The sequence below is a fragment of the Primulina tabacum genome, chromosome 2 (genome assembly GCF_025594145.1).
Source record: "Primulina tabacum isolate GXHZ01 chromosome 2, ASM2559414v2, whole genome shotgun sequence".
NCBI lineage: Eukaryota > Viridiplantae > Streptophyta > Magnoliopsida > Lamiales > Gesneriaceae > Primulina > Primulina tabacum.
In genome coordinates, this window is record NC_134551.1 from 16,358,193 (window position 1) to 16,370,530 (window position 12,338).

A 12,338-nucleotide genomic window follows, 5' to 3' on the forward strand; every position below is an offset into this window, starting at 1 on the left:
TTGTTTTTGAGAATCCGTGCGAAAACAATTGACAAACGTCACAAAGATGCAATCTTTGATAAGTTTGATTTTGTGAAGAACAAAGCAAAAATGCCTTGCAAATTTGAGAGAAATCCTCAATATATTTGATATCAATCTGAATTATTTCGTTCATGTCTATTACAATCATTATATAACCAATAAAACATGCAAAAAGTAGTGTAAAAAGTCATAAAGAAAGTTGTGAACAATTTCTACACGGAAGTGCGCGCGGCTGCGCATGATCTCGCACGGTGGCGCGCGTCATACTGCATTGCACCAGCCCGGGGGTTCTGGGGCGCACGCGCGCGCGCGGCTGTGCCGCTTCTGGCGCGGGCACGCGCGCAGTTCTGCTCTGCGCTAGCGTGTGCTGCTGCACTGCTTCTGGCGTGCGCACAGTTATGCACATCTGCGCTAGTACGGGCTGCTACTTCTGCACATCTGCGCTAGCGCGTGCTGCTGCACTGCTTCTCTCGGGCCGTTTTGCACTCATATGCTTGGTTGTTCGGGACTCCTTCATTATGTTATTTGTTGAACTCCACCATTTGCTTGGATATGCTTGATTCATCATTATTGAGCTTGAAGGTCCGAAACAACGAGGCTCCCTAAATCTCCTTCCAATCATTTGCACGCCACGCTCGGTCAGATTCGTATCATACTCCCTTTCTTCAGAAAGATTTGTCCTCAAATCTTGTCTACCTACGCAAAAACGAAGCAAGTTAGTAATAACAAAATTTATATGACCAACATGCTTACCTTCAGGTTCAAGTTTGTAGGTGCTATTGCCCACGTGCTTCTTGAATGCTTTGAGCCCTAACTCCATGGTTGACTTCACTATCAATATAACAACCTCAACATACACCAATTGACGAGTGACACCAAACGATAAGCTATCATTAACTATCACAAAGATCAGATTTCTCCCCTTCTTAGACCTAGTTAACACACAAGTGAAATCCATACACGTGTACGACCATAGCTCACTAAGAATAAGATATAATTGATGCAACTTATAAGAATCTAGCTTAGATGCCCTTTCCCTATATCCAATGCACCCTTGACTACACCACTTAACATACTTCTTCATATGAAACCAGAGTAAAAATTCATGCATCCTATCTATGGCTCTAATTACTTCATAGCTACCACTCAAACAAATATCATGTGCCTCCATATCATGCAACAACTCATGCAATGAGTGTAGGATGAAAAATTTATTCTTGTTAAACATGTTTTCATCATGAACAAAGAAACAGTCATGTTCATCCTTGCCCCCCTCAAAACCATCATCAAACCAACATAAATCATGCAAATAAAACACATTAAATGTACTATCCATGTAATCTTTACAATCATCACTAATCAAGTATAAATCATGGAAATAAGACACGTCACGTGTACTATCAATGCAATATCTTATCTCATAACAAAAATTTTGCATATAAACCTTTGAAGCAAACAAATCCTACTAACTTAGTAACTCGTGGAAAATCAAAGTTCATAAAAAGTACATACATTTCATCAATAGTCTCACATCCATAACAACCAAGGAATAAAGACAAACTGACACCCGGTCCTCTAACCACTAAACTTGCAACCCGTTCTACAAATTCTTGAAAACAAAGCAACACAACTTTAAAGTAAGGAAGAAAGTCATACCTCATAGTTGTTGTGTTGGCAACTAAACTTACCTCATCACGATGGTACTTGTATTCTCGAGGCTCGGACCCTTGGGTTCTCCCTTTAGTAAAACTCACTTGTCTCCTTGGTATGACAACCCCAAGAACCTGCAAATAAGAAATAGCAATGCTCGGGATTCAACCGGCTATATCATCACCATAACAATAAACCACTTTGTACAAAGGTACATGAAATGATTTATGCAAAAATAAACATCTCTCCATCTCACTCTTTTGGGCCATAAAGTTCTTTTTCTTTTTATTTTCTTTGGCCTCTTTTTCTTGTTCTTTTCTCTCTTCTTTCTTTTCTATAGCCATCTCACTCTTTTGTTCTCTCTTTCTTTCGGCCATTTTAATTTCTTTTTCGCACAATTCAAGGAATTTCAATTGATTCTCAAGAACAACAATTGGATTTAATTGAACAAATGAAGTATTTTCAACGAATTTATGTATAATAACTTTTCCTTGCCTACTCTCCTCTCCCATGGTAGACAAAATAGAAACTTCTTCGCCACTCAATGATTCACTGTCCACAAGGTTTTGTTTAACAGTACTCGTATCATCAACCAGTGAAGTACCATCATCTATCAATTCACCTTCCACCACATACTGCTCAACAATCGTGTCAAGAACCAGCGTAGTATTATCATCCTCAATCTCCCCAACCTCAACTTCATATTCAGGTTCAGCAACAACATCAGATTCAGGCTCAACAGATGATTCTACTATGGTCACCTTATCACGTGGACATTGATTGATATCATGACCAATTTCTAAACACCAACAACATATAATATCACAAGTACTAGAATTTGAGTTTTTACTTGTACCTTGATATTCATATTTTCTAGCTTCAACTCTCGACTCATTCTTTGGCCTAGCTATGATTTTCTCTCCCCGGTTGCTATACCCACTACTCTCCTCACATCCCTTATCATCATCACTTTTCAAATACAATGATCTATTCCCTCCAAATATTTTAGGTCGCCTATCCTCATCATATTGCCTATCATGTATTTCCTCTTCTTCGCACCTCCTATATTTTTTTCGTAGAGGCTTAAACTCCTTCTCCCATATTCTATCCAACCCTCCTAACATGGTTTGAAATTGACGTTTGTCAATCATTATACCTGCAAGAAAAAAGGTTAGTATAAAACAATAAAAGATAAAGTTTCCTCACCACGAATCCTCACCGGTCACTCCAATGAAAATTCACTCGACTCCTCTTTTTTTTTTTTACTCACTACAAAATACTCACCGGCCACTTCAAAGAAATAGCGCTCGCACTCAAGTGTTTTCACTCGAATTTGATAGTTCTCTCTAAGATGTGCTCAAGCTTTGTACTTGTATATCAAACTAACAAGATTCAACTCGTGGACACTCGCAACTGTCTCACTTGGACTGCACAAAACAAAGAACACTAGAATAACGCAGATCTTACAACAATACAAAGGATAACACGGATCTGAAAATAGAATCGAAGTTTTAGAAAGATCTTGAATAAAAACGAAAAGATAACACAGATCTGAGAACAGAATGAAATTTTAAACAGATCTGAAAATAGAAACAAAAGGATAACACTGATCTGATAACAGAACGGATTTTTTTTTTATTTTTAGACAGATCTGAAAATAGCAACGAAAGGATAACAAATTTGAGAACAAAAAGAAATTTTAAATAGATCTGAAAATAGCAACGATAACTTACTTGAATCAAAGAGAACCAAAAGCTCTGATACCAAATGATACGAATTCTCGTACGAATGAAAAGCAAACACGATTATTGAAATCGCGCCCTCAATTCAATAACGAACAAGGATCGATTATGTTGTCCCGATCTTTTGAAACAAGGATTTGTGATATTCACCTCTAAGTGATTAAAACTTAGCAACAAATATGAATGATAATAACAATCGAATTTCATACGAACCTTCAAAGAACTTGTTTTGACAATCCGTGCGAAAAAAAATCGACAAACGCCACAAAGATGCAATCTTTGATAAGTTTGATTTGATTTTGAAAAAAGCTTTAAAAGCCTTGAGAATTGAGAGAAACTCCTCAAAATATTTTTACATCAATCTGAATTATTTCGTTCATGTATATTACAATCATTATATAACCAATAAAACATGAAAAAAGTAGTGTAAAAAGTCATAAAGAAAGTTGTGAACAATTTCTACACGGAAATGCGCGCGGTTGCGCATGATCTCGCACGGTGGCGAGCGTCATACTGAATTGCACCAGCCCGGGGAGCGCGGCAGCGCCGAATCAGGTGCGCAAGCGCGCTGGGTGCGCGGCCGCGCCGGTTCTGGCGCGCACGCGGCTGCGCCGCTTCTAGCGCTGGCGCGCGCGCAGTTCTGCTCAGCGCTAGCGTGTGCTGCTGCACTGCTTCTGGCATGTGCACAGTTATGCACAACTGCGCTAGTACGGGCTGCTGCTTCTGCACATCTGCGCTAGCGCGTGCTGCTGCACTGCTTCTCTCGGGCCGTTTTGCACTCATATGCTTGGTTGTTCGGGACTCCTTCATTATGTTATTTGTTGAACTCCACCACTTGCTTGGATATGCTTGATTCATCATTATTGAGCTTGAAGGTCCGAAACAACGACGCTCCCTAAATCTCCTTCCAATCATTTGCACGCCACGCTCGGTCAGATTCGTATCATATCCCCTAGCATAGACTTCAAGATCAAAGCGCTGAATTTTCACTTGTAGAGGCTTCTGTATTGATAAATGTGCCAAGACTTTTCATTTCCTACTAAAAGCGTCCGCAACTACATTAGCTTTGCCGGGATGGTAGCTGTTGTCACAATCGTAGTCCTTAACGAGCTCTAGCCACATTTTTTGTCTCATATTCAAATCTTTTTGGGTAAAGAAGTGCTTGAGGCTTTTATGATCCGTGTAGAATTTGCATTTCTCCCCGTATAAGAAGTGCCTCCAGATTTTCAACGCAAATACGACTGTTGCTAGCTCAAGATCATGTGTCGGATAATTTTTTTCATGTACTTTCAATTGTCTTGAATTGTACTCTATAATTCTATCATGCTGAATAAGAACTGCGCTCAACCCTAGCTTCGAAGATTCGGTGTACAACATATATTCCCTTGTTCTGTCGGCATCGCTAATACTGGCGCGGTAGTGAGTGATTGCTTCAATTGATCAAAACTCTTTTGACATTCCGGTCCCCATATAAATTTCGCATTCTTCTTCATCAATGTGATCATGGGTACAACGATGGATGAAAAGCCTTTGATGAACTTGCGATAGTAGCCAGCTAAACCTAAGAAACTACGTATTTCCGTCACATTTTTAGGCACTAGCCACTGCTTGACTGACTCAACCTTAGATGGGTCGACCTCTACTCCTTCTTTTGACACAATGTGGCCTAAGAATGCCACCATCTCTAAACAAAACTCACACTTTCTGAATTTTGCATATAGTTTCCGCTCTCGTAAAACTTGCAAGGTCGTCCTAAAATGCTGATCATGCTTCTCACGGCTCTTAAAATAAATCAAGTTTCATCGATGAAAACATAATGAACTGATCGAGATACGGCTGAAATACGCGATTCATGAGATCCATGAAGATCGCTGGAGCATTAGTCAATCAAAAAGGCATCACTAAAAACTCATAATGCCCATATCGTGTGGGACCCGGACGCTAATTCATTTCTTAATCGTTATTGGGAATAATTTAATCAATTAAGATAAACAGGGTCTAATTTTTTTTTTAATACAAATGCGGAAACGTACTGTAATCAATCTGATATACATATCAAAAGTAAAAGTACAGGTCTTGTACTAAATACATTCCTGTCAAGCTAGGATTCAATCACTAAATATCAAGTGCTGATCCTATTCTACTTCTGGTCCGGATCTCCATGCTAACTTGTCCTCTCTTATCCTCTTCTTGACCCTGATCCTGTCCCACCTGTTGTCATGCACACATACAAACAAGACAACAGCCGCATAACTCCGTTGAGAAATACATCCCAGTATAAACAATGTATACATGCAATCATATAAACAGATATAAAAACATGAAACAGATATCAATAACATGTATCAAATCAGAAAGACATGTATCGATATAAAGCTGTAAATAAAACTCTGGACTCGTCATTTCAGACTCGACTCATCTCTAATCTAGGGATCTCGGTTCCTGGATATTACAATATACCGAATCTCAGCGATAGGAATGAATCAACTCCTAAGCGACATTGATATAGATCACATATCCAGTGTCTTGGCGACTCAGCCGAAAACTTGGCACATCAGCCAATGACTAGGCGCATCAGCCCATAACTCAATACATACTCTGCTATAAATCAATAGACTAAGCATATCAATCGCAGACATTGCAACATATCGAGGCAATGATAATTCAATATGTGATTTTGGAAAAATCTAGTTAAATCAAACTCGAGTTGTGCAATCCCGGATCAACATTGATTTATATCTTTCTTTGTGTCAATCTGACTATGTCGAAGTCTCGGATTCAAAGCCTGTCAATATCAATCTGGCAATGACAATCGAATATACTGTATCAATATACAACTCAATCTCAATCGATCTTGGATATAATCAGAATTCAATCTAATTCTTTTTCAACGGCATAACCGCACAATCTAAAAATACCCAGCAATACCATATCAGTCAGATATCAATCCCAATATCTCATAATCGATAAAAACACAAATCAGATATCAAATCTCAATCAAATCAACTCTGAAAATCATAACAATTTCATACGGTATCCGTTATTCAATCCGGTTTTGATTATACGATGTCTACTATGTCAAGAACACCATATATCAATCATATCTGATTCCTTCAATATCATATTTTCAAAACATAACAAAACGTAATAAAACTTACGTCCAGTTGAATCTCTCGTCGATAGAAATACGATACTGAAGTCGGATTAAAAATCAGATAAACGGATTCTGAATAAATCAATTTCTAAACTCTGAGAAAGCTTGGAGGATTTTGGCTCGTTTCTTTCTTTCTTCTTGCTGACTTCTGAAGAATGAATACATTATATATATCTCATGCATGATAAAAAACGTGGCATGATTCTTTAAGCAGCACGTCTCGCGCATATGCGCGACCTACCTCGGTGCATATGCGCGAGACACTATGTCTCCGCGCGTTGCATCACAGCAACTCACGCATATGTGCGCCCTCACTCGGAGCATATGCGCGAGGTTCTTCACAACTCTCTGCCACCCTCGCGCATATGCGCCGATCCATGTCGCGCATATGCGCGAGGTCCTCTGCCTATCTGGCGCATATGCGCCCAGCGGGGTCGCGCATATGCGCGAGGGCTCATCCTCGCACATAATTCCAACTCTCTTTCCGGCTTTCCCGGTCTGATCCGTTCCGTCTATAATCACACCAATTTATCAACAAATCATTTCAGATTACAATAATCAAAATCTCGGGCATTACAAGAAGTCTTGTGTACATCCTACTCCTTTACCCTCAATTGGTGATATCCATACCTAATATCTATCTTTGAAAATACCGAAGCTCCTTGCAATTGGTCAAATAAATTCTCGATTTGGGGCAATAGATATTTATTCTTCACTGTCACTCTATTTAGCTCCCTATAGTCGATGCATAACCTCATAGTTCCATCCTTCTTTTTCACAAATAACACTAGCGCGCCCCATGGAGAAAAACTAGGGTGAATAAAGCTCTTGAATTTGATCTTTTAATTCCTTCATTTCAGCGGGTGCTAATCGATATGGTGCCTTAGAGATAGACATTGTACCGGTCATCAACTTAATAGAAAATTTAACTTCTCTTTCGTGAGGGATGCCAGAAACATCTTAGGAAATATGCCCGGATAGTCCTTAACTACCTCCACATCCTCAATAGATTGACTGTCAATGTCGGGTGCAGATATAGTACTAGCAAAAAAAACTTGGCAACCCTTTTGAATAAGCTTCCTCGCACGTATGCATGAAATGATATGCGGCATTTGTTGGTTTTGTGCCGCCTCAAAGATAAATGCTATACCATTTGGCGGTCTAATAGATACCATCCTACGCAAAAACTCAAAAGTAGCCCCATTCAGTGTGAGCCAATCCATGCCCAAAATAATGTCAAACCCGGGCATTGGTAAGACAATAAGGTCCACTGGTACAATATTCTTTTGAAATTTAAGTCCCAAGTCCCTAACCATGCTATTAGAGACCATATGCTGGCCAGAAGGTACTGTAACTCTGAATCCTGACTCCACATCTACTCGTAAGACTCCCAATTTCTTCACGAATGATTTAGATATGAAAGAATGTGTTGCTCCGGAGTCTAATAGAGCGTAAGTAGCTACTCCCGCTAGCAATATTTGTCCTATAATAAGCATAGTGTCTGGTTCTGCTTGCTCATCATGAATCACATATTCTCTTCCAGTCGTGGGTTGCTTGAGCTTCGGGCAATCCCCAGCCTTGTGTCCCATCTCTCCACACTTGAAGCACTTGTAGGTCCCCCAAATGCACTTGCCATAATGGTGACAATTGCACTCCTTGCACTGTGGCTCCTCTGCTTTCTTCGAGACATTTTTTTAGGTGATTGTCCTTGTGGTTTCGGCTGTCCCGGCTGCTTAGGTGGTCCCGTGAATGGTTTCTTACTCTGCTGACTCAATTGTTGATTAGCTTGCTAAGCACGATTCGTTTTACGCTGCATCTCCCAAACAATATCCTTGAGTGACTGCTCGGCTCTAAAAGCTTTGGCAACGGTAGTAGTATAATCAACAGAATCAATGAGCATCACATCACGACAGATCTTGGGCCTCAATCCATCAAAGAAGTGTCGTAATTTCTTCGCTGCATCATTCACAATCAAGGGCACAAAATGATAGCCCCTATAAAAATTCTACACAAACTCAGCCACAAATAAATCCCAGTGACGGAGACTCATAAACTCTCTCTTAAGCCTAGAACGGACATCAGATGTGAAACAATTGTCGTAGAGGATAACAAATGGATCAGTAGTGCCATGTCCATATAACAAAAAATAACTTCCAAAGATCGAATCCATCCTCAGCAACGAATGGATCAGTAGTGCCATGAAAATGCTCAGGGTTCATCCTCCTAAAACGCTCATAGACTGCCTCCGGTCAAACCCTCGCAGCATTTCCAACATGCTGCTCAAGTAACTGTGTCATGCCCGCTAATACACGAGCGCTAGCATCCTGGTTAGGAGGAGGCTGTGGAATCTCTTCCTCATGTCTATCCTCGTTACCACTGCGAAGAACTCGTCTGGGAGGCATTTCTGTACAATTCGTCCATACCACGTAGTCAACATGCACTTAATATTTAAAATATCATGCACCTAACCTCTATATCATGCATCATGAAAAGCATTAAAATATAAAGCAGTAAAAACTCACATACTTGAGGCGTGACTTCTTGAGCTTCTCGGAGTAGCAGTACACAACCCTTTGGGTAAAACCTTCGTTTTGATACCAACTGAAACTATCCATTTATTTGAAAACCAACAATTTAAAATAACTTAACATTTCCATAAATTAAAATAATTTAACAAATTAAATCTCAAGTGCATAAAATCCCTAAAATCGCCCATTACAAAAATTGGACTTTTACCTGTAATATGATCAAAATTAACTTCAAAATGAAGCATAAAATCTCTAATAAAATCCTTAACAAAAATCCATCAAAACTTTTAACTAACAAGCTAATGCGAAAATAAATGTCCATCAGGAGTGTACCACCGTACTCGATCCACTCAAGCGTCAGCGCCTCCCTCAATATCATCACCTGCAACATTCAAACCCACTGATTCTAATGACTCAACGCATTCGAAACATGAGTAACAAATAATTCATATACAAACACATGCATTAAAATCATAAATTGTAAAATCATTTCATCGTTAAACTTTGCATTATTTATCATTTTGGGTGAAGTTTGATCCTTGAAAGTGACTAATTTTATCCTCTGGTCGATTGAGCAGTCTTAGCTCACCATTGCGCATGGGGACAGGCCATAGGCACCGACGTAAAATGGAAATACGATCGTTGGGCTCCTTCTGTGGCCTTATCTCGTAAACGGGCTCTCTCTGGGGCCTTTTCTCTCACGATATTCTCATAAAATTGTAAGTTCACCGTCCTTTCTTAAATCGGATCCCCCACATATCCTCTATCCTCTTTGTCACGGTCAATTAAATTTTTTCTTTTTCCTTTTTAAATCATAAAATATCACAACTTTCCAAAAATAGCATTTTACTAATAAAAATTGAACAATTTTACTATAAATAATAAAATATCATATCATAAACATCATGAAATATCATTTTACATGCGTTATGACCCTTCGGACGCTGCCAACCCTTATCGTACTACCCAGGTGTAAAATGGCCGTTTTGCCCCTAGACGTAAAATTTTTCGGTTTTGACTTTTTCGTACTTTATTGACTCTAGACCATCCCCAATAATTATATAAGCTTAAATTAAATTTTAGATATTATTATTTGATGTAAATTAGAGGATTTCAATTTAGTTCCTTAATTACTAATTTGTGAATCGTTTAATTTTCGAATTAATTCAAACTTTAATATTTTTTTCTCAAATTTTCAACATAGACTTTTTTTTGCCTAAAAAAACCTTGTGAACCATAAACTGACCCCCGTGGAGAATGGTTCGAGCCCTTGACCATTAAACTTGAGAATTCGAACCCTAGCTTGGTTTCTTCGAGCCACCTCCCGATTCCATCGAGTCATGGCCGATCCACCTCGAGCCAGACCTGACCTGAGCCCTCTTGGACCACCCCTGACCCGCGCACATATCTCCTAACCCCCGCAGTTAGCCGCACGAATTCCCTCCTATCAACCACGATTGCGGCCTATGCTTTCCCAAGACAACTTAGACCGCCGCTGCACCAGACCTGGTCCAGACCCTTAGCCTCCTTCCATAGACCCTACTGGACCATCCTAGACCACCCTAACCCAGCCGCGCACCGCCTCTCTAGCCGTGCACCGTGCGCACATGAGAAGAGTCCATGAAATCATGGACTCTTCCCTGCCGGCTAACCATGGGTCGTAGCAGGGCTAGGACATCCATGTCGATCCCCAGACCAGCCCGGGCCGAGCCCCTGGCGCGCCACCCTCCTAGCTGATCCCTTGCTTCGTTTAGCCTTAGGAAAAACCCTACGACTCCTCCTCCTAGCCAAGCTCGATTTCCATCCTCGTTTCTACCTTAAATAGTCCTTGTTATATCTATAAAACTTCCCAAGTTGGTAGCCTATCCCTTGGAAATCATAATGTTTATATAACATGAGCAAAATCGTCAAAACATTTGAAATATTCGATCCATCATAAAATAAATCAAGCATAAATATTTTTCATGCAAAATTAATCAAAACATGCATATTGTGGTTTGATGGATGCATCAAAGGGTTTAGAAAACATGTCTTTGCATTTTAAAACGCTCGAATATAAGATCGTCGACATAGGGTGCGAAGGAGAACGAACGGGCGACGAGGACTCCTTGTTTTTCCTCCTTGATATTTTCGAATTTTAGTGTGTGTGGTGTGTGAAAATCGACTTAATGGTGATGTGTAGAAGCCTAGGTTTTAATTTATGAATTTTATTTTTGCATGATAATGTGCTTGATTTTAGGGCTTTCAAGTATATAGCAATTGAGCCTACTCAAATTAGTTAAATTTGGCCCATTAACACTTATTTAATTAAAAAAAAGTTTATAAAAATTAGTTTTCAAAATAATGCATTTGATATTTTAAAAGTCTCTTGTTTGCCCAAAACGAGCTTCCCAGGTAAAATCATGCTCGTCTCGTAAAATAATTTAAACTCTAACATTTTTAGAAAAATTTAATCATTTTTAATCATATAAAGAAGCCCTTAAAATATTTATTGAAAATATTTATTTTTATCTTCGTCGTCTCTGGTCTCCTTTCTCCAGCCTATTATAAAAATATTGAGATAAAATTTACATTTCTCATGCAATCTTGCCATATAATCATGCAATCATAACATATAACCATTTAATATCCATCATGTAAGCATTTAAGATAATTATACAAATCAAGTAAGCAATTTAAATTGTTTGCATGCATGTGGTTTAAGTAGGTTGGTTTTTTAGCGTTACAGAGCCAGCTGTAGGGGAGCCTATCAAAGTCATGATGCAGTCCTAAGGGGGTTGAGACATGGTCAAGGAGGGCTCAACCGTGGCTTGTCTTGTTGTAGAGGTCGGTCCTTGCGCTTGTACCGAGAAGGGTTAAGGTTGGGCTTGTTTTGGGTGAATCGCGTAAGACGGTTTGCATTGGAAGTGTGCATGGCTAGGGTTGGTCCGACATGGCATCCTTGGCATGATCTTGGTCATAGTTGACGTTGGCTCAAGGCTGGTTCGAGTCGGTTATCTTTAGGATCGAAATATTGGGGGCTTGACGCATTACGGTTTGCACGAAAACAAAGTGCCGAAAATCCAGCAACTTCCAGCGGCTATTCAAGGGTCTTAAGTGGTCTTGTCCAGGTGGTTTAGGGGCTGGTAGTGTACGGTTAATGCGTGGTTTAAGTTTGGAAAGAACCGGTTGAGTTTCGAGTTAATTTGGGTTAAAACCGGAACTCCAGTCCAAGTTTTAAAACGAATCAAATAATTTATGAAA

At 39.6% G+C, this 12,338-nt stretch overlaps 1 protein-coding gene across 1 annotated transcript; it reads right to left on the minus strand.

The window, feature by feature from the left end:
• Positions 1 to 7,475: 7,475 nt before the first annotated feature.
• On the minus strand, positions 7,476 to 8,156 carry LOC142537543 (uncharacterized). Its single transcript, XM_075643051.1, has one exon. The coding sequence runs from the start codon at positions 8,154 to 8,156 to the stop codon at positions 7,476 to 7,478; it is 681 nt and encodes a 226-aa protein (XP_075499166.1).
• Positions 8,157 to 12,338: the final 4,182 nt, after the last annotated feature.